We start from the raw sequence: 24,012 nt of genomic DNA, 5'->3' as shown, positions 1-24,012 counted from the left end.
CAACAGCACATACAGCAGGCTGTACTTTAAATGAAGATCTGAATAGTTCCATTAGCTTTCTGTGAACAGATCCAATTAAAAAAAAAAAAAAAGTATGAGAGCATCAAAAGCCTACAGTTATAAAAGAAGCATTCATGCCTCCCTTACCCAGCTTAAAAAAAAAAATAAATAAATAAAAATCAATACAATTAGGAGATTTTGCTTTTATCCTATAATAGAGAAGAGACAAATCAATACATTCATACCTGAAAAGGCAGAACTTCCACTGTTGTGTTTAGAAGTATATCTCCTGGGTGCTCTGGATTGCCACTGTGAAACAAGTACCTGCAAATGAAAAGGAGAAACAGCTTGCATACATCAGTCAGACTTAGCTGTGCGTGTTAATAATTTAACCTTATATGTTAATAATCACTTTGTATGTTTTACAATGATGTTGCTTTTATACTGGACCTACATCAGCTGACGATAAGAAGTAACAGATGCTTCCCACCATGGGTCACCCCCACCTTGTGCCAGCAGAATGAACTCTGCAGATCCGTTCAGAGCCAGGTCAGGGAACGTATCTGCAGCAACTCCTTTGCCAGGCTAGTTTTCCCCAAGAGCAGTTCACTGCTCTGGTTCGCTGCACACTCTCATTAATGGTTGTGCCAGGAACGCCCAGCCCATACACACAGCCTAACTTTATCTGGATACAAAATTATTTTCCAAAGACAGATTATTATTTTTACAAAATCATTTTTACAGGTATACACAGAGAAGGATTATTATTTTAAGCCTGTACAAAGTTACCCTCACTCAGATGTGCATTTAATGAACTTTTTTTTGGTTTAATGGAGCAGAGTATGTCAAAAACTGTGTCAAAACCATCCCTACACATACCACCTGGTGAAGAGCAAGTCTTAGAAATCTAACTACCCCCTCTCCAACAGTTTTTGCAGTACTATGCACCTGTAGATAATGTTACAAAAGACAGGGTGTCATTTACATTTCTTTATATATAGCACAAACTTGATAGTATTTTTGATGTCAAATCCACACGCTATGCAAATAAGTAACAATCTTTTTTTACCACTAGGTGGTATCAATGCTTGAAAAATTATTCCTTGACATTTTTTTCTAGTAGACTGCAGAGGAGCTTATTCAGATTACTATCTGAAAACTACTTACATATCACACCTACTCAAATGCCACTTTTAACAAACCTATTTTCCTTTTAATGCATTTAAATGAATATGTAACAATCCATCAACACATTTCAAACCTTCCTTCAGATGGAAACTGGAGAAATAAACAGTAAGCACTATCTTCTACATTAAATCCATCACCAGCCAGGGACAAAATTAGTTCAGATGATTAATTCACTTAAGATGATTAGTTCACTTGATTAAAATTACAAACATTAGCTCAATTTGCAATTTATTAAGATGTAATTGGAGATGTAAATTCCAGTTTATCTAGTATGTCTGAAACCAGGTAAGTACTTGTCATTAATCCGTTCTCCATAGCTACAAGTCAGAAAGTAGAAGAAAACAGAGCTCTCTGACCCTGAATTAGAAGGGTCTGTGATCCTAACATGACAGGAAATAATTTAAAAATACACAGACACTCGGAGGCATGTCTTTTATAAGGGCTCAGAAGAGGAGTAAAAATCACACGCTCAGATCTAAGAAAGTTACATTGATTCCTATTTCTAAATTCTTCTCACTAAAACACCGAAAATCCAAAGATTTATATTTTTAAATGCCAGAGATTGAACACTTGCATCTGAGAGGCAAACATCACACTCTCTTACCAAACCCCAGGGGCAGTACTCTTCTGTAGCGCTTTCTATTTCACAAATCTCATTTCTGAGAAGACACACCTAAAAAGCCACAAAAATTAAAAATAACCCTCCTCTGTGACCCTGCTCTCTCAACAGAAGATAATGCTTCGGGGGTGCTGTGGGGGCAGGTGGTGGTTTGGGTTGGTTTTGGTTTAAGAACAACACAGCCAGCTGTTTGTCTGACTGTGCTATCGACTTCTGAAATTAAAGGGGGAGGAGATTCTCCCCCTGCGCTCCCCGCAGATACTGTGCCATTAGGGCACCGAGCTCAAAAACTGGCACAAAGCTGAAACAATTTATGGAAGTAATAAAAACGGATTTGCAGATTTCCATGTAGTCAAAACCACTTTTCCAGTATGTTTGCCATATGCACATACACTTATAACATATGCATATGTTCCCCATCTTACTTAAGATTATGTTTAGAACAGAAGGGGCATTTTTAAATCTGAGCCTTGCCTGAACATTTGTCAGATAACACCTACTTAGACAGAAGTTACCCAGAAATTAAAAATAGAAGTATGAATGCACATACACAGCTCGTGTCTATAGTCAATCTTTTGCTCAGAAATAAAATTTATGAATTAGAAAATTTGCTTAGGAATAACATTTCATTTACAAACGAGTTGCTGTTCTACAGCTTCTGCAAGAAGCATCATTTAGCTGTTCTTTTATAAAACTTGCCTCCCCGACACACTGCAAAACCATAAAGATTTCAGGCTAACGAAATGTTTTTCTGGAGACTGAAAGACAGAAACTGAAAGCCACAGAAGTAGTTGTGCTTTTGGCTAAGTTATTCTGACATCTGTCCTGGGATTTGCAGGTGACAGCCTGTGTAAATACTAAAAACGTGGTGTTTTTTTTTAATCTGCTGGTTACCTGACATTTTTCCTGGGGTTGACTCAAAGACACCTTTTGTCTACCTGCTGTTTAAACCTAATGCCTTCTGAACTGTTCTTTCCAATTAAAATTCTGAAAGCCACTGACCTCTAAATATACTAATCCCAAAGAAATACATATTAACATAATAATAATAATAATAATAATAATAATAATAATAATAATAATAATAATAATAATAAGCCTTATAAAACATTACTTCACAGCTTGCTTTAATTACAAGACAAGGAGATGAGCAAATTTGGACATTCTTGATGGAAGTCATCAGCAAAAAGTAACTCTAATTCACAACTGCTAAGTGAAATACCAATGCACCTGAACTTCAGAGGACGTTTCTCCATTTTCAGTCTCTCTTTAAAGAGGCAAGGGTCAAATATAGTGACTAGCTACTGTACATATTCAAAAATAGCCACAACTTCCTATCTGCCAGAAGTTCCTAGATGTATGAACCAGCTCACGTACATTTTGTTCTTGACCTCAGTGTAATAAGAGGGTAAAAGAGGATGCTAAACATTAACATCTCATGTGGCACATAAAAACCTGCACAATAAAATTAAAAGAGCAACAAAGGTTAAAGAACAAACACACACAAAAGGGAGCCAAGTTGCAAATAAGATTTCAGTTTCCATATTGAGTGATTTGAATAAGAAAGCTGCGGGTTTGACTTCTGCTTTGGAACTAGACTCACCTATACAGTCAAGTCAGCCACAGGAAAAAAGTAAAAATAAAAATGAAAATAAAAATAAAACCACTCAGCTAAACCAGTGTTCATATACATCCTAACACAGAGGAATGGAAGGACAGAAGCACGATCATCATTAATACACTGACAAAAGACGTCATCAGCTTGCCAATGCCGTTAACTTTAGTTACCTTTAGTATTTGCTAAATAGCTAAACTTTTCCATCTTTCAGTACTAGTTCATCACTTGCACTTTTGACACAAAAACAAACAAAAAAACAACAAAACCACAACAAGAACAAAGCAAGTACACATCTTTACCCTTCTCTTACTTCACTAATGGAGGGGTTGTATCTTCTTTGCCCCCACATCAAAGCATATTTAGACTTAGGAAAACATTATTCTCTCAGTTACCTGATATGTTTCCTTTTAGGCATTAACAAGGGTGTCTTACTGCCTTTTATGTCTTATTCAGAAAAAAAAATATACTAATTGTGTTAGTTTTTTTTTTAAAAACAAAAGCGCAATTCTATGCATCTTCTGCTTTGTTGAGCCATTAAAAACAGAGCAGAGAACAGGACACACAAGAAAACTTACCAGTAAATAGCAGCTTTATAAAAGGAAATAATACACCCAAGAAAAGCATAAAATTCACATCCACTACCAATACATTTTTGTTTGGAAAGAAACAAAAGTCTTATCTCACTTGATATTATACAAAAATATTCTAAGAATCTATTTATGAACACAGGCCTTTGTCCGCCGTAAATATCAGGAATCAAATCTTTTTCTCTGCATATCCTCCTTACGTCTCTTTTTAGCAGTTTGATATGTTAGTATATCCCTTTTGCAGAAAAAGTAAGAGATAGGAAGGCAGGGAGGAAATGTTTCCTTCCACTTTTGCACAATCTGCTATCAACAAGCAGGACAAGTTTTAAATTCCGCACAGTGTGAATTTCTATAAAAGCAACATTCAGTCAGCACATTTTTGGCTCTCTACAAAGGCTGTCACCCCTGCAAGAGTCATTATCCAGGATTTTTGTTCTCTGGATGCAAATGTGGGAAAAGAAATTTAATGTAACCCCACTCTGTCATTTTCCCAGAACCCTCATCAGGAAATGTTGACTTACTGTCACTGGAAACAGGTATTAACCATGCGCTATTTTTTATGTTTTTCTTGTATGTGTTATAAAAGAAAGATGAATAACTTATTTTCCTTCACTCGGGTTCAATTTCTTTTCCTACCCTTTATGCTTCTCACCAATTCCTTTGCAAAAATTGCTTATAATTGGGGAAAAAAAAATAATAAAATTAATTCTGCAAGCCTATATATATACCCACACACAAGTACTCACAAGAGGCAAGAAAACCAAGGAGAGGTTTTCATCTTGTTACAGCTTCTGATTCAAAACCACTGCAGGGGGGAGGTGGTGGGGAAGGAACATTTACCCCATTAACTTTTATGCACAATGCTTAGTAGGATTTCATTTTCTCTGCCCAAAATAGCCAGCCTCACTGTCAATATATATTATGGACATTTATATTATGTCCCAGTGAGGACTATGAGAATGGTTTTCTAAATTTCCAGTGTGCTCTCTGAAGTGCGTACAGGTCAACTGTAATAGAAAAGGGTTTGGCATTAAATTCATTTTCACTATTTCTAATGCGGGGTTTCGGTGAGTACCGGCTTTTGGCTTGTTTTACTACTAAAGGGAGAAGTCCTCTCATGAAATCTTCACTCTTTTCTTTAAGAAATTTAGCTCTTTCTCAATCTGATCGACATTAGTTAAACGGCCCTTACGCTATTCATCAATGTTAATTCTGCTAAACTTTTAAACCAATGAAATGTTGACAGTTTCAGATTTTATATTTGTTTTATATAGGTCATATACATATATTCTACAGATGAATATGTAAAGCTGCAATATATCTTTTATAATATAACTATAATAAATAAAACAAAAAAAAATCTTTCCACATTTCACTGTAGATGTATGTGTTTGTATTTATTTAAGTTTATATATACACATATGCACCTGGAATATTATTTCTCTGGAAAGCACACGGGAGCTCCCTTCAGTTTTCTTAAACATCAGCATTTACTGTCAGTTGAGATGCCCTTGGGTATGGGCATCCTCACAGGCTGGCAGATGCACCTGTGACATGTCAGAGACTCAAGCCCTTCTGAAAATCAGGGGAAGCATTTTAGGGTATCTCAAGTAGCATTTGACACCTAACATTTAGGCAACTGCATTAAACCTCTAAGATTTCTGAGTAAGAACAGTAAAACCCAGGAATGCTGCCAAAGACACCAACGTGGAATATTAGTGCCATTAAGGAGAAAGCAGCATGTCCTTGGCTCAGAGAGCTCCCTTCTTCTGTCTCTGATCCGTACTATTTTTCTTTTCCTACGAAGTTCTTGCCTCATCGTTGTGGGCAGAGTTCCCATGCCCAGAGCAAACAGCATCAGTGGCTGGGAGCCTGCCTGCCAAATCCCTGCTGTCAGGGTATCCATGGGAGGATGTTCTGCTCATTAGTACAGAAGCTTATGTAAACACAGAATTCAAGTCCTCAATTGCTCTCTTTTTTTTTTTTTTTTTTTTTTTTTTTTCATATATGCTAAAAACATTAGCCCACCTGAAATACACTAACATACAGAAACTCTAATAAATTTAAGAGACTTCCAAATATTTTCTATCATCTGATACCACCTTAAAGCCTAATAAGATGAAGGTGATGTTAGGCTTTAACAACCTATATCATAATTACACATTTAAAATCAGAACAAAGATTATTTCTAAATCATACACATTGTGGCTGTGTGTGGCTGCACGTATTTGTGTGCTACTGCAGCTAAATTTGCACAAGAAAAGTAGAACATGCTGCATTGTGCAAGGAGAGTTTCTGTACTGGACAGTGCTTATGAACAGCGAAGAGCTTACGCATTAGTCAAGTTACTGCCGTGTTACTCCAAACCCCAATGATTTAATAATTCCCTAGGTTTTATGTGGTTGTTACTGCAAAAGGAAACAATGAGAAGGCTTCACTGCACGGCCAGTTTTGGAAAGCTGTTACAGAAAACCTTTTTTTTCCTTTGTAATACACTTGATTTTGTGGATCCCTTCCAAAAAGAGGACATGCATCCCACAACATAGATAATTAACTATACTTTAGATACATCTACAGCCAGGTGATATGATGCACTTTTAGCATCTTTATTCTACTTAAACAAACAAAATCTCACTGCTAGAGAACATGCTTTACAAGCTGTGCTTCTTTTTCTCTACAACTTAGTGGCAGTAATAGCAGGCAAGCAACCATCACCTTTTATGCAGGTAATTTTCAGCACTGTCACAGCAATTTAAAAGCAAATAAATTAACCTGTATGTTATCAGGAGCCAGAAAAGATATTCTTCACACAATACAATGATTTTCTAGTTTAAATAGTCAAATATATATTTCTCGCATGAGTGGGAATTATACGTTGCAAGAAGCCACCATAGGACATACGTGCAAGGTTAACATCACACGTTCCCTGCGATTCTAGGGTCAACAGCACAGAAAATTAGATAATTAACCTCAAATACTGCACATCAAGTATCTATGCCAACATCAGAAAGCAAAGAAGTACATGTAATCTACAAGCTGATTTGTCAAAAGTATTAAGATTTCAGTTTAAAGCTGAAATTCCAGACAGCAAGTTGGGCCTCATAAAATCACTTTATTAATAACCAACAGCACATTAGGACCAACAGCTTGTTAAAAGCAAGGACACAACTACTGGGCAACTACAGAGTTAAAAGCAGTGTTAGGGGGTATAAAAAACATAAATAAATCACCACCTCCCTGTTTTCCCTTCCCCTCCAAAAACACTCAAAACCACAAAAATTCTACTAACCCTCATGAAGATATTCAAACACTGCCAAGCAGTCACATACAAATAAGAATGAGCCTCATATTCCAAAAATCATGAAGCAAATTAACATAAATTGGTGAGGTTGTGTGTGTTGTTTTTTTTTTCTCTGAAACCCTTTATTTTTGTAAATATCCATTCTAAATTGCTATTGCAGAAAAGCTGACAATGATCAAGATGGCCATAGGTTATGCACTTCCAAGGACTTCCTTGGTGTTAATAAGTGTTTTCAAAAAACAAGTGCATTATCCAACTTACGTCAGTCAAACCTATATGGAGAGCTCAAACTTAGGCAACATTTCAATTTTCACTTTTGACTATTTCAATTTACACATCCCTGTTCTTCAGGTGTGGCTTAAAACAATCAACATCCATTTGACTTCAACATTCAGCAAGGATATGTCAAGTAGGTCTTGCATGAAATAGCCACAAATGTTATTTTCTGCTCCACTACACGAGTTCAGATCTCACTTTAGATTATTAAGAGATCCTTGCCACTGTTATCCCTGACAATATTCTCAGGTCTCAGAAATGAAATATTTAAAGACTTGATGAAAGCTAATTACTGTACTGCTACACTCAACAGAAACATTACATTCAGTTCAGCAAAATGGTTGGCACGGAAAAACGAGCTATAGGAACAAGTTGGTGTTCTGTCACACCGTAACAGACCTGCCATTCATTCTGTCAGTTGTGGTAAATATTTCCATGAGAAAGCTTGTTTACGGAGAATTTATTACTGGAACTATTAAGCAGCTGCACCTCCAACTGACTTGGCAGACAACATTTGGTGTGAATTCAAGGAGCTTTTCTATTACTTTAAAAACAACAACAACATAAAACAAACAGCACCTGTTATGTAGGTTCACGAACACAAGAGGGCTTTTCTGCTTTTACTTGCCACCATCAGATACATCTCCCCACAGGGCAACTTTTCCTGATGCTGTTGTGGTTTAAGGGAGCAGGCAGCTCAGCACCACCCACCGTTCACTCACTCACCCCCAGTGGGATGGGGGAGCAACTCGGAAAAGCTCATGAGAGAAAGACAGTTTAATAGGACAGAAAAGGAAGGGAAAATAATTATAACAACAACAATATATACAAAGGCAAAATACTGTATTTTTGAGGATCCTGTGGCAACAGAAACACAAATCATAATAAATATTGAAATGGCCTATAATGATAGTTCAAACAATGCTAAACCTAAGTTAAGTCTAAATACGTAACATCATTCTAATTAGTGGACTTCCTTTGAGAAAGCAATGGGATCCAAGATGCTCCCTTTTTTCTAAAATTGGAATGACTTTCTTCAATAAGTAGAAATACCAAAAAAGATAGTATAATCCTCTACTGATGAGACTGTTCTTAACACATCAGGTAGACACAACTATCTTAGCCCTAGCTACAATTTTTCAAAGCATAATGATGAACACCATCTTCCCACATTTTCACAGAATCACAGAATTTCTAGGTTGGAAGAGACCTCCAAGATCACCTAGTCCAACCTCTGACCTAACGCTAACCAGTCCTCCACTAAACCATATCCCTAAGCTCTACATCTAAATGTCTTTTAAAGACCTCCAGGGATGGTGACTCCACCACTCCCCTGGGCAGCCTGTTCCAATGCCTCACAACCCTCTTGGTAAAGAAGTTCTTCCTAACATCCAACCTAAACCTCCCCTGGTGCAACTTCAGCCCATTCCCCCTCGTCCTGTCACCAGGCACGTGGGAGAACAGGCCAACCCCCACCTCGCTACAGCCTCCCTTGAGGTACCTATAGAGAGCAATAAGGTCGCCCCTGAGCCTCCTCTTCTCCAGGCTGAACAAGCCCAGCTCCCTCAGCCGCTCCTCATAAGACTTGTTCTCCAGACCCATCACCAGCTTTTTTGCATAGATAATTAGTATTTACTTGTTCCCCCAACTTCCTCACCATTAAGGTAGGACATATTAAAATATATATTTTCTTCAGACTTGTGCATGCTGACTTTTGAATTACAGGGCTGATCTAAGACACTTGCTAGCAACACTTTCCAGAATTGCCATTGTGCACTTGACTCATCCTAACAGAACAACAATCCACCCAAGATCAACATTGTTGGTTACAGTTACCCTATTCATAGAGTAGAGGCGTATTATTCTTAAAAACAAACAAACAAACAAAAAAATAAGATAACATTCACGACATAACTTTGAAGAGAAAAACTTGATCAAAAAGAATCAATGAATTCATGCACTTGATTTGAAAAATATGTAGGTTTTTTATATTACTGGCACAGGATATAAAAAGATTCTGCCTTTAATCCAAGGAGGTATGGCAGTCATGTTTCTCAACACATACATCTTGTTGTGAAAGCTATCCAAGAAAGTCTTTTAACGCACAGCAACCAACTGGAAGAGTAATTTGACATGTCACACAACAAACTGGAATTTAATAGGTCAGACTGGTTTGGTACTACACAGAACAAGGAAACTACTGATCCTCACTGTTGTGCTAAGCCAAGGTGAAGACTTAGTCTTTGATTATGTACCATGCACAGAAGTTGACTAATTGGATTCAGTTCAGAACTGCAGAAAGGGCTCCTTCACAAGAAAAGCAGCCAGTCAATTGAGCCAAAGAAACTTTGCTCTACCAGACTATACATATTGACCTCAAAAAAGCACAGAAGGTATGTGAAGAAAGGAAAAAGAAATCTACTAACACAGCAACACTTAAACGGACACTAAATAACCAATTTATTTTGTATGTCTTGGACTATTCTGTTGGCAAGACAGTGAAAACCAAAACAGCAAAACAGTAAATCCAAAGGAAAAGTCACTTTTAGTCCTCTAACAAATCGCAGATACTTATATTTCAAGTCTTTTTAATTTTGAAATAGGTCAACTTGGAGTCTTAGCATGGTGTTTTTTTCTCAAGCCCTAAAGCAAAATCTAACAAAATAAATTAATGGTACCCTTCACAGTTCCCAACTTTCAGGTACAGGGACATTGTGACATGCTCCAGCAAGACTGCTGGTCTGCACAATCAATGGACTGAGCCTGCAGGGCACAACATTCTGTAGCACACACCATGTTGCACAGTTGTAATTGTAATTAGAAGCAGACCAACCAACCAAACAGAATCAAACTGACTTCTTTTGAGTTCCCCTACGACCTGCCAGAGAAACACTGGGTTTGAATTGCATTTATCAAAAAAGCTCCAGATAAAATTGAAAGAAAAAGTAAAGAGGAAGACAACATTTAAATCAGCAAAAGAATTGGAGGAAAAGACTCTGATGATCACAGTTTCAGCTAGACTGCAAATACTCCAGATGATTTCACTTCAGTTTATTATGACAGCCTCAAATTCTACCTTCAAGCAGTCTTGGCAAGCAAGCAGCTTTAGATATGAGACCAAAGACAAATAATTACTAACCTTTCTACATTGACAGGCTTGTCAAATTTAAATAGAATATAGTCCCCAGCAACCGGTGTGACAGCCCAGAAAAAATCTTCCCCTACGTAGGTTTTTTCTAGGGTATGCCCTTGGTAGACTTTTAAAGATGTGGAAACCTCTGCAGGTGGATTCACGTGGATTTTATGCAGCAACGGTTTCAGGAAGTCTTTATCCTAATTGAAACACAAACATTATGCTGGTCAGATTTTATTTTTATTTTTTTATTTTTTTACTGTTTTTCTCAAGTGGTTACACTTAAACACTTGGAAAAAAAAAGGAAAATAAATGCATTACTCATTTTTGCATATATCAGATCTTGTAATCTAAGTAATAAGATGAACATGACATCAAGTAAAAAATAAAAATATTCACTAACAGATATAAACAAAAATAAGCTAAGATTGGTAGTTCTTATACTTGATAGCAACCAGTTTAAATCAGATTTCATTCCAACTGCAGTAACACAAAAATGCTAACCAAGAAAATGCCTGTTTTCTCAAAGGCTAAAACATTTTTCATCGAATCAGCCTGTTCTAGGAAGGAAGGAAAAGTTTAGCTACTAACTGTGAGTTTTTGGATCTTCCCTGCCAGGGAGGAGTGGAGGCCAACATGCTGGAATAGAGAAGGCCTGAAGCGTATTCGTAGGTTTGATTTCTGTCGGTCACAATGTTTCTGAAATGAAGAGGGGAGGGATAAAAAACACATTAGTAAATTCAACAGAAGGTTGCTGAGTTTTTACTGAAAGTACGTGATGTTACACGAACCAAAAAGACTCAACAAGAACCTAGATTTATTGAATTCTTCTTGGTTTTGTTCCAGAAATCGAGCAAGACCGCTGTGCAAATGTAATACTAGTTAATAAAGGAGAAATTTACATCTCTTCCTTCTTGCACAGAACTCATTTATTCAGTCTTTCAGCAAGGGAGCTACTACTTGAGGAATGAAGGACAAAAATTCTATTTAATCGCCATTTGGAACCTTCTCTGTGACTGTTATCCAAGTAGTAGTGTTCTGTAGAGCCTCAGCAGGGGTTACAAGATTTAATTTATTTTAGGAGTGTTACATACAGAAACTAACTGGACTTTTTCTTTCACCAGCTACCAAATCCATCTCTGAAATCTGAAACAACAATTATAATGCTTCTGAAAACTGTCTCTGCAGGTATATTTGAGATTAAAATCTTGGTAGGAGGAGAGATTCTTTCAGGATACACAGTTTGCTAAGCCTTCAATTCACCAAACTCAACTTGTTCACTAACATGAAAGCATTTTAGAAGCTTCTTAATAAATCAAACTTACGGCATCTTTCTCAGGATTGCACACTTTCACCCAGAGGATATGGTCCAGAAGCCAATCGATGGGTTTCTCCTTATAAAACATAAATATGAACTCTACAATAAGAGTGATATCTGGAGACTGGAACATTTTACCTGCAATGACATTAAAAGTAACTGGAGTTATTTTAAAGATAATATAGTATTTTGAAATCACTGAGATAATGGATACATATGTGCTATCACAAGGTACGTTAGTGATGAACAACTTGAAATCTCAATGTTATTAAAAACTCTGTACTTTTCAGAGAATCACAGAATGGTTTGAGTTGGAAGGGACCATAAAGATCATGTAGTTCCACCCCCCCCACCATGGGCAAGAGACACCTCCCTCACTAGACTAGTTGCTCAAAACCCCATCCATCCTGGCCTCGAACACCTCCAGGGATCCACAGCTTCTCTGGGCGACCTGTTCCAGGGCCTCACCACCCTCTGAGTGAAAAAAAGATTCTGAATATCTAGTCAAAATCTACCCTCTTTTAATTTAAATCCATTACCCTTTGTCCTGTAACCACACTCCCTGACAAAAAGTCCCTCCCCAGCTTTCCTATAGGCCTCCTTTAGGTACTTTTAGGCCCCCCTTTAAGGTCTCCCCAGAAGCTTCTCTTCTCCAGGCTGAACAACCCCAACTTGCTCAGCCTGTCTTCATAGGAGAGGTGCTCCAGGCCCTGATTATCCTCATGGCCCTCCTCTGGACCTGCTCTTAATTGTTACATGTCCTTGTTATGCTGGGGGCCCTAGAGCTGAGCACAGCACTCCAGGTGGGGTCTGAGAGGAGAGCAGAGGGGGAGAATCATCTCCCTCATGGTTAGCTTTCTGGGCTGCAAGTGCACATTGCAAGCTCATGTCGATTTTTTTCATCCCCCAGTACTCCCAAGTCCTTCTCCTCAGGGCTGCTCTCAATTTATTCTCTGCTCGGCCTGTATTTATGCTCGGGATTGCTGTGATCCAGGTGCAGGACCTTGCACTTTGCCTTGCTGAACTGCACAAGATTTGCATGTGCCCACTTCGCAAGCCTGTTCAGGTCCCTCTGGATGGCAGCCCTTCCCTCCAGCGTGTTGACGGCACCACACAGCTTGGTGTCACCAGCAAACTTGCTGAGGGTGCACTCACTCCCACTGTCCACGTCACCAATAAGGATGTCAAATAGCACTGGTTCCAATACCACTTGTCAACTGGTCTCCACCTAGACACTGAACCATTGACTACAATTCTTCGAATGTGATCCTCCAGCCAATTCCTTATCCACTCAGTGGTCCATCTGTCAAATCCACATCTCTCCAATTTAGAGACAAGGATATCATGGGGGTAAAATGCTTTGCACAAGTCCAGTAGATGGTGTCAGTTGCTCTTCACTAATCCAATAATATTGTAACCCCATTGTAGAAGGCCAAATTTCTCAGGCATGACTTGCGTGAAACCATGTTGGCTGTGACCAATCACCTCCTTATTTTCCTTGTCCCTTAGCATAGATGCTAGGAGGATCTGCTCCATGATCTTGCCAGGCACAGAGGTGAGACTGACTGGCTTGTAGTTCCTCAGGTCTCTCTTTTTTCCCCTCTTTAATAATGGGGGTTGTTTCCCCTCTTACAGTCAGTGGGAACTTCACCAGACTGCCACGATTTCTCAAATATGATGGACAGTGACTTAGCAACTTCATCCACCAGTTTTCTCAGGGCCCATGGATTTGTGCACCTTCAGGTTCCTTAGATGGTCTCAGACCCAATCCTACCTGCTGTAGGAGACAATCCTACATTCTCCCAGTCCCTGCCTTTGCCTTCTGTAACTTGGGCAGCGTGGCTAAAGCACTTGCCAGTGAAGACTGAGGAAAAAAAGTTGAGTACCTCAGCCTTTCCCATATCCCAGGTAACCAGGTCTCTCATTTCCTTCTGGAGAGGGCACAGATTTTTCCTAGTCTTTGTTTTATCACTGATGTACTTACGGAAGTCTTGTTGCCCTTGATGTCCATAGCCAGATTTAATTATATCAGGGCTTTAGCTTTCCTAACCTGATCCCTTGCTGCTCGGACAATTTCTCTGTATTGCTCCCAGGCTGTCCTTGCTTCCATAGCTGCCAGCTATGCAAAACTAAATAAAACAGAACAACTATTCAAACAAGAACTCATTGCAATGTATCTGGATGCCACTAAAATATTCAGTGTGTACTACAACACAGTCTTGTTAAGAACAGATATTTTCAGTCTGCAAAAAATAGAGGAAGAAGAGTTATGGACGTGTGTCTATTATTTTCCATGTTGTAAATTTCAAGCATGCGAGACGTGCTTGAAATTTGCAAGTGTTACCTGTCCAGTCACACAAGTTCAGCTTTTGAAGGTACAAACAGCAGAGACAGACAACCAACCACTAAATTTAGATCTTTTTCAAAAATAATAATAATGAAAAAACACTATATCATGACACAGTACAATATGGAAGCAGCATCTGACATAAGCCCCAGTTATTTCATCCGTTGGAACGATGCTGTGATCATAAAGGAGACCATTCATGCAGTTGGGTGGAGAAGGAAGTGTGGTAACATACATTAACTGACCTGGCATTGCTAAATCAGGAACTTATCCCTTACACAAACCTTGAATTTTGCTTTTTTTACTGCAAAAACATTGACATTACTTGCTAGCGCCTGCTGCAACGAGGTCCTCAAATAGACATCTCCACTTGAAAATACGGTGTGTGACTAAGTTGAGGCTCCCACTAAACAAGGGACAACTCCCACTAAACAAAGGACTGCTGCAGAGCTTTCTTGTTTAAAGACATAGGAAAGATGTCATGGTTTTTATTAGTATATTGTTACTATTTGCATACTTATATTGTTGTCACATTGTTTAACGTTATTTGTAGAAGTAAATATTTAAAAATGTGTAGGAAACAATCAAATGATTTGTACAATATTGTGTAAAATATTCATGCAGAATAACAGCTCTTTCAGCTTGTCACACTTCCAGCTAAATGGGCTCCCAATTTTCCTGATGATTCATCTCTGCCTACTGCTTTCAACAACACAGCACAGGAGAAGGGAAAAATACAAGAAACCCTAATCAAAGATCAGCTTAAAAACGGAGAGGCTCATCAAGTGTTTATGGGACTGAAACCGTCATTTCAGGATGACAGCTGTCGAGGCAGTCTGTCAGTCACACCTGCTTCCACAGGAAACGGACCTTTCCATGTGGTGACAGAGATGCACAGTACCACAGGACCAGAAGACAAAAAATATCCTCACACTATTGTTCCAACCCCAGTGGAAGCTGACTGCCTGAAGAAACAGTTTATCCTGCTCCAGGAGCTATCTGGACTCATGCTGCTCTGGAATCCTTTTCTTCCTCTACTCAAGGACACAGCATAGCACCGCATCTTTGTTTGATAAGCTCATCTTCTGAAGAGTACAAAGATTGCAGTCTTCAGTTGTCATCTGTGGTGAAAAGACACTCACAGACCATGCCACTAAAAACCTGAATGGTAAGGTACAGGATCTTTACCTGTAATTAAATAAGCAGAGAACAAGACTGGAGGTAAGAATCACAGAATCACAGAATTTCTAGGTTGGAAGAGACCTCAAGATCATCGAGTCCAACCTCTGACCTAACGCTAGCAGTCCCCACTAAACCATATCCCTAAGCTCTACATCTAAACGTCTTTTACAGACCTCCAGGGATGGTGACTCCACCACTTCCCTGGGCAGCCTGTTCCAGTGCCTCACAACCCTTTCAGTGAAGAAGTTCTTCCTAACATCTAACCTAAAACTCCCCTGGCTCAACTTAAGCCCATTCCCCCTCGTCCTGTCACCAGGCACGTGGGAGAACAGACCAACCCCCACCTCGCTACAGCCTCCCTTGAGGTACCTATAGAGAGCGATAAGGTCGCCCCTGAGCCTCCTCTTCTCCAGGCTGAACAAGCCCAGCTCCCTCAGCTGCTCCTCATAGGACTTGTTCTCCAGGCCCCTCACCAGCTTCGTCGCCCTTCTCTGCACCTGCTCAAGCACCTCGATGTCCTTCTTGTAGGGAGGGGCCCAAAACCGAACACAGTACTCGAGGTGCGGCCTCACCAGAGCTGAGTACAGGGAAAGAGTAGGAATATACTCTTTCTCCCTAATTTAAATTATCCTAATTTCATCTAAAACAGAAACAGGGTACACTAACTATATATACATATATATATAAGGTAATATGGTGATGTTACAGGACTGACCAGGGAAATAAAACAAAACCAACCAAAAAAACCCACAGCCTGACGCATTCAGCTGCAACTAGTCAGAAGATGCTAGGTAAACATCAACTGACTGTATCCGCACCAGGCTCTGGATCCCTGACTGTCCACAGCTATTTTTTGGGATGTAAACAGCCCAGTACTTCTGCTCCACAGATCTGACAGCCCAGCCCCTCTGAATCCAAACCAGCTAAGCCCTTGCCTAGCCTCCCTTTAGTGAGGGTGTCGGCAGCAGCCTGGCTCCCCTGGGGCATAGCCATGGCCTGAGAACAAGCAGCAGCATTTGCCTGAGCCCCACAGTCCTGTGACCTCTCACAGAGCTGGGAGCCAGCAAGTCATACAGATGCCATCCAAACCCAGCCTGCAGGCTGCCCATTGGCCATCCTTAATATGCAGTCAAAAATCATTAAGCCAGAGACCTAAGCAAAACCAAGAGTCGACACGTACTGCCTCAAAGCAAAGAGGATATGAAAGAATTGAAGCAATGACTAGCCTCGCACCGCGGTCATGCACTTGTTACAGTGCCTGGGAACAGACAGGCATCAGGGAGACTCTGCTGACAAAACTTCAGAGGCTTCAGATTCTGGGTGCACACAAGCTGCACTGGCAAGGAAACTTCAAAACACAAAAGAATTAGACTCAAAGGTAAGATGATGCTCCATAAATCCCTGGAGGTTTACAAGATGTGGAAGAAACTTTCTCTTTTTTTTTCTCAATTTTGTTTTATTTACATAGACAAAAACGAGTGCCAGGGCTGAAAAAAAATATTGTGGAACATTTTTTTGCTGTTTATTGTGCCCTGCCAAGGCTTCCATCTCATTTTCAGTGCATTTAAATGCTATCCCTAGTGAACTGTTCTGACCTTCTCACAGCATTTTGTTGGCAAGTTTAAGACACATGCAAAATAAATTAAAAAAAACCTTTTTCCACAGTTCTCTGAACTGCAAAGATTCATTTGCATTCATTCATTTGCATTCCGTATAAGCACTGTGATGCATGTATTCAGTCTACAGCAATAACTTTATACCTGTGAGCACCTATTTTCTAACTACAGTTCAAGCCTTTCAATGTTTTCCCTGTTTATGATACGCAAATTACCGGCATTAGAACCAAAATGTCTTTGGAGTTATTTATATCTCAGATATTTGACTTGATCTATTCTTTCTCAAACTTCCACTTACTTGGACAACGTGAGCAAAACTGTGATCAGAACAACTTAAAAAAAAATCAGAACAGGCCTTAAAACCTCAGGGAAAAATAAGATCCAGAGAGCCTGCAAAATTCAACCAAGAAGCTGATCTCTGACTGCTCCATTAAAAAACTGACGGTTGACATTATAGCAACAGGACAAGGTATTGCAGATCCCCAGGAAAACACTTCAGCTCACAAGCAGCTGGAAGACAAATCGGTGTTGCTATAAAAGTCTGGCAGGACTTTACCGTGGTATGCCAGGGACTGCAGCACAGCCCAGAATCCAAACGCTACACCTCCTTCCACATTGCTGCTCAGGGAAACAGCATACATCTCACACATTATTTATTAGACACTTGGCAGCACTTAGGGTTCTGCGTTCAGTATCAAAAAATACAATCTAAAAAAAATAAAAAAAATCAAAGAAAGCAACTTCTGCTCTATGGCAGAGGTGACAGAATTCTGTAGTTCTGCTGTCAGCCTAAACAGTTGCATTTGCCACTTCCTCATGTACCACTTGCGTAAGCTAGATTTTCAGTTCAGAAATACACTATGACAAAAAACACTTTCCTAGCAGAATTTGCAAGCTGATCAAGGCTTGCAATAGCTTACGATGAATCAGTCGTACCTCTTTTCAAGTTACTACTTCTGAATCACTCGCAATTCAGCACTCTACTTTCTCTCGCAGATATCTGTACGTAAAAATCATCCCCAGTTGCAAGCAACTACTTTTGCTCTTCTCCTTGCACTACCAAATGATCATAGTATCAATGCGTCAAGATCCATAAAGCAACACTAGAGACGAGACAAATCCATATTACTTGCATAAAACTTCTATGCAGGATATAGTTACAGCACACCGATGTGTCTCCAAGCCAGAACTATTAATCCCTTTCATGAATACTAATCTTTCTCTCAGAACTTATAAACAGGATAAGTAGATAAATTCAGTGGGAATAAAATAATTTTCTAGGTAGAAAAATAACATTAAGATGCACAACTGTAGCTAAATGCATCTGAAAATCTACTGATAGTATCTAATTAGATAGGAGGCAAGCAAATATGATACAAGGACCAGAACAGGGATGCCTAGCCAAAGGAAATAAGAAATAAATGTAATTACAACTATCCTTAGAGCCTCCACTGCAAACAATCAGCATGTAGACAATACAGGAACAACAACACGCTTTCAAGTATTTTTATACAGCTTAGCATACGATTAAGCCAAATCTCAGTATTAAAAAGAACCACCTAACTAACCCTCCTGGCTTAGACTCTGTCCCCTCTATACAGGGCTGAGAACACAGGGATGTGAAAGGCGAAATACAGAAATAAGCTTTCTGAAATATATTTGCAGGCGCTAGACAGCGCTTGCCCTAAACTGTTGGGTTTATGCCCATTTTGATATCTCAGTATTACAAAAATGCAAGTTGCAAGTGTTGCACTCTACCATTCCATCTGTACTGCGCTAATTAAGCAAATGCAGAACGGAGGTAAGTTGCTTCTACAGCCTAGAAACTTCACCCAGAATTTACATTCAAAGTGCAATTAGGACAGGAGTTAAAACTCTAACCCCATCTAAGTCCACGATTAAAAAAGTAGAAATAAAGTTTAATCAGATGCCGTTATTCAAGCAATTTCTCCACCCGCAAGAATCACAGAGAGCCAAGACAAGTCTGTTTAAGACAAAAGCTCCAGTAAATTATTTAAATGCTTATTTCTCCATGATAGGCAGCTCCGTTTCCTGTTTCTCTCTCCAACTCTGAGGCAAAAATACCAGTCACATATGTTGCAGCTGAAATCGTTCTCTGCTGGTAGCCCAAGGCAACCAAGCAGACTGGTTATGTGGGTAGCCAGAAACGGGATGAGGAGACCTCCCTCTGCCCATTTCCTCTTGTGCTCTTCATCATAGGTGAGACTGGCAGGCGAATGTACGAAGCACAATTTTGTACCCTAACAGGATTTTAGGAGATGACTGCTGGTTTTCTTTCAAACCTATCAATCTCTGAAATGCTGAATATCAGAAAACCATTGCCTCAGCAACACATCTGATGCTGAGCTCTAAGAAGGATAGTATAGGAATCTCCCCAGCCTGATTTAGTTTAATTTAATATCTCCACCTTGGTGCTTTTCATGACACATGAAAACCACTTGGTGCTGGTTCATGACACATCACTGCAATAACGAAATATCCTTTCAATTTGTAAAATCCCTTCAAAACTTCTATCATTGTTTTTCCGTTGAGACTAGTATCTCTCTGTAAAAATGTATGAGTGTAAGACAGAACAAATACTTATAAGGCAATTTCATCTGCCCCCTGGTAGTCAACCCATTACAGCCCCAGATGCTGCGTTAGCTTCTCTCACTGTTGTTGATTGCAAATGGCAGACTCACTCTACCTATCTCTAAGAAGGAGAGGACTGTCATAACTTCTCCTGGATGGAGCAGACCGGTGAAGATAGGACAGGCTTAGCAACCAAGACAAACCGATGTCTGTTGGTTCTTTTTGGAGCTCTTGTCATAAACACCAGTGAGACTGTTTTAGGTGGAGTTAATTTTTATGCTTCTTTCCTTTTACTTCGCAGTCGTTTGCGTTTCAATGATATTTCTATTTTAACTGCAGTCAAATTTAAAATAGGTAATTCCCTGCAGTTGAACTGTTAATATTTTTATAAATAAACCAACTTTTGGTTATAAAAATGTCTTCGTTTCCAACAGTTTGAATTTAACTGCTATACAAAAATAGACGAAAAGCCTAACAAAAGCAAACATGAGTTAAACCACAGAGTTCCTAAAAAAGCCAATGAATTTCTAATTCCTGGTCTATTTCCAGTACAAAGAAGATAGCTTTGAAGTCAGATCACTATTAATCACAGCATCTAAGGATGAATGTGTTTTTTCAAACTATTGAAATGAACATTTTCTTACCAATGAAACCCAGCTGAGAAAATTCTAGAATCATCCAATCTTCAGAAGCGAGCTGAAGCGCAAAATTTTTTATTGTGCTGAAATAATTCTGCTTGACAACGATGTCATCTTCAAGCTAGAGGAAGGTAGCAATGATATCACTATAAATAAAATAACAACAAAGCAATAGGAAAAGTACTAGTGGAAAATACTGATTTATAATACATTGCTAACCCATATCCATGTATTTCTAGTGCAAGCACTGCTTTAAAGCCTAGACTCTACAGACAAGAATAACTATTATAGGGATCACAGTTAGTCTGTTTGTGGAGAATTAATCCAGAATCTGAACATATCTCAACATAATGGAGATGTAAACTAGGCATTAAAATCACATTGCTTATCTAGCTTCTTTCTTCAAAGAAGAATCTTCCATGAAATAATTTTAGACTAAGTGACATCATCAGGACATTATGTGGCGAAAAACTAAACTTCTGTACTATTTGTATGAAAATGTGACTCAGTTTACTCACTTCCCTACTAGTACTAAAATAATGTCTCCTCTTAGAAGCTAAGAGACACGTTATCTGCAGAGCCAGGATTCATTTCCTCATTTTCTACTTTGGTTGCCACAGAGAAGAACAGGTGCGTAGTCCAGACAGTGCAATTCCCAAGATGCTGTGCTACAATCCTTTTAGTTCACACTAAGTGAAGGCTGCTGCTTTAAGGATGCTGCTCCTCCTGTCCTATCTCCTAGAACATTCATGCTCTTCCCCCTTGTGCTGGCACTAACATTCGTGTGACTGCCTAGTTTCAAACAGGCTGTCAATATGTCACTGGCTGCACAGCTTCCAGGAAAAATGAGTCTCCAACAGCTTTCAAAGAGCAGACAGCAGAGCTTGCTTTGTAAAAACTAGATGAGTGGGGCGTTACACCCAGAGGATACAGTCCCAAAATCTAAATAAAGATCATAAGCACAGCTAACCCACTAGATCTGCCATACCTATAGGTAAGGCTTCTGCTTCAAAGCAGGAAGGCATGACAGGAACAATTCTGAACTAAATTAAACTTAAGATTAATTGCTTAACTGTGTTCTTGAGAACCTCTTTTAAAAAAATGAAAGAAAAAAAAGAAAACAAGTCTGGCAACACATTTAAAATGTACCTATACACCAAACAGTCACATTAAAGTGACACTGCACCTGCTTTCAAGAGAAAGAAAAATATATTTTAGCTCAATTTTACTCAAAACTATGCCAGTGTTTTCTGCCTAGGAGATTCAGCTGTACCTCAGCTGGGGGACAAGGGAGAAAACAGTAGTTAAGCTGTCTACACTCCTTCACCTTTTTTGCTAAGCTTCTTAAGATAAAATCAATCATATATGACAAATAGCTTTCTACTTCAGAGACAGGGTACTCCACAGATTACTTCCTCAGACACTGTTACACCCATACTTAGTGCCCTCCAAGTTATAACCATGTTATCTCTGCTCTGTCTCAGTCCTTCTGGTGTACCCAACAGCATGATTTCTGGAGACTCATTTGAAAATTTATGCAGACTCATTTGAAAACAAAGAACAGAAATTTACCTGAATGTAATAAACTCCCTTCTTCTGGGCATACATCATGAGAAAGCAGTAATCCAAGTTTTGCTTTGTTCTCCATCTGAAATTCAATTAAAAACTTAAGGATAAAAAAAAAAAAAAAAAAAAGTTCTTTCAATACACACTGGTAATTCAAAGTAAATCTCACTATGAAAATGACGCATATCGGTGAAATGTTAGGACAACTGCTTTTGGCATCTTTCCCTCAGGAAATCCTGTCTGAAAAAAAGGAACAAAGCTTCCAACTTATACTTTAATACAGACAAAAAATTGTTTTATTCTGATTTCTATTTTGTGAAAACTACCTAGCATTTCACTAAAACACATGTGCATTTTAAATAGAATTCAGCAGGAATGACTGGGTTTTACACCATATTTCAGAAAGAAAAACAGTAAACAAACAAACAAAAACCACAACAAAAGTCTCTGTTCGCCTCCCAGAATCTAACATTAAATGAGTTCAACCAAGCTCAGCATTAGGCTCTGATCATGCACAGAACAGCATGCAGATAAGACTGAAAAGGACTCAGTGCTCATTTCACTTTCCCACACTTTCAAGAATTACAGTAAGAAAACATTTAAAGAATTCACATCCCACTTGTCATGTTATAAACAAGAAAAGTGTGAATGTGGGAGGAGATGGGAAAGGATTTGGAGGAATAAACTAACCTCACTCTCTCTTTTGAGTCTCCAAATGTCTCTTTCAAGTTTGACAAGTCAGGATAGTAAGATGCAGGAGGGGCTATTACTTCCACCAAGCCAGAATTGATCTCTGTAGAAAATCTGCCAAAAGAAGCATCATAAAATCATACGAGATATTTTCAGTTCTGTAGACTTCCTGCTAGCTTCCTGTTGGTATAGTTATTATGCCTGGTTATAGCAATGACTTACTCAAATAAGGGATGTGAAGTAAAATTACTATAGAAGAAGATATTGTTTTCCCTAATAGCTCTTTCAGAAAAGCATAGCCTCTTAGTCTCTTGACCAATATTTTGAATTTAATCAGAATTCTAACTAGATTCTAAACACTGCTTTTTTTTTTTTTCCCCCTACAGTTCTCTTTGAATGTATGGAATACAAGACAGTAACAGAGATGTCACAAATTCCCATTTATTTTAAGGCAACTTAATCTATTTATGGTGCACAAAATCAGTTTAATTCCATTTATTATTTTACAACTTAACTGACTGAATCATTGCCCTTAATTTGTTATCTAATACCTTTTGGTTTGAAAGTACAAAACCCCCAAAATACAAAAATGTATGAACTTCTATTTCCCTAATGCTTTTTGTTACTTATCACAATGTTATTTAGAACTACAACTTACTCTTTTTCCAGGCTTGCAACAACGTTGTTAACATAATCAAGATCAGTCTGAAAAACAAAAATAAAAACACACTATCAAAAGAAATACTTAACCGTTTTGCAGCTACTCTTTAAAAGAAACCAGTGACAACAACTGGTGAGGTACTTGAAAATCAATTTCAGTGTGTACGATATTTTAGTAATACACATCACTCTGGTAACCGTGTCCTTTGACTAACAGAAGAAGAAATTATTCTTTTATGTAAACACAGAGAAATAACATTTGCTTTATGTCTGCTTTTAATACACAGTCCTAATGCAAAAGTGACATTTTCTTGCAGTTCATAATCTTAATGACAAAATGATCACCCAGTGTTTGTGTAGGAAGAACATATTATTGTTAACAATATTACGCTATACAAAAATATTATCAAGGAAAGATTTCTGAAGAACAGGGCAATAAACAGACACCTCTTTCATAAATGCATCTCCTACACTTTCCAGTTAAAACATGGATAACCCAACCTCAGACAACAACGAACATGCTATTTTCCTAACAAGGGCTGCTTTTTTGCATCAGAGACTAAACTTGAAGGACTATTAATTTGATAAATCACCTGGCTCTTAAGATGCAAATATTCTAAAAAATTGCTTGTTGGTTAAAAAAAAAAAATTCCGACATTCAAGAAGAGTATACATCACCTA

The 24,012-nt window shown here is 38.6% G+C and overlaps 1 protein-coding gene across 3 annotated transcripts in view; it reads right to left on the bottom strand.

The window, feature by feature from the left end:
* Nucleotides 1-24,012, bottom strand: part of MGAT4A (alpha-1,3-mannosyl-glycoprotein 4-beta-N-acetylglucosaminyltransferase A) — a 68,469-nt gene that overhangs the window by 3,182 nt on the left and 41,275 nt on the right. For all 3 annotated transcript variants that reach the window (XM_084297751.1, XM_084297753.1, XM_084297752.1), the window contains 8 exons: nt 23,330-23,376; nt 22,672-22,785; nt 21,988-22,063; nt 20,422-20,536; nt 12,048-12,178; nt 11,314-11,421; nt 10,729-10,922; nt 246-324 (listed from right to left, as the gene is read on the bottom strand). In XM_084297751.1, the coding sequence (XP_084153877.1) occupies nt 246-324; nt 10,729-10,922; nt 11,314-11,421; nt 12,048-12,178; nt 20,422-20,536; nt 21,988-22,063; nt 22,672-22,785; nt 23,330-23,376 (864 nt within the window). The remainder of the gene's footprint in view (nt 1-245; nt 325-10,728; nt 10,923-11,313; nt 11,422-12,047; nt 12,179-20,421; nt 20,537-21,987; nt 22,064-22,671; nt 22,786-23,329; nt 23,377-24,012) is intronic.

The sequence above is a fragment of the Netta rufina genome, assembly GCF_964035555.1.
Source record: "Netta rufina genome assembly, chromosome: 1".
NCBI classification, from domain to species: domain Eukaryota; kingdom Metazoa; phylum Chordata; class Aves; order Anseriformes; family Anatidae; genus Netta; species Netta rufina.
Note: the sequence above shows the minus strand (reverse complement) of the source record. Positions and strands in the feature narration are given on the sequence as shown.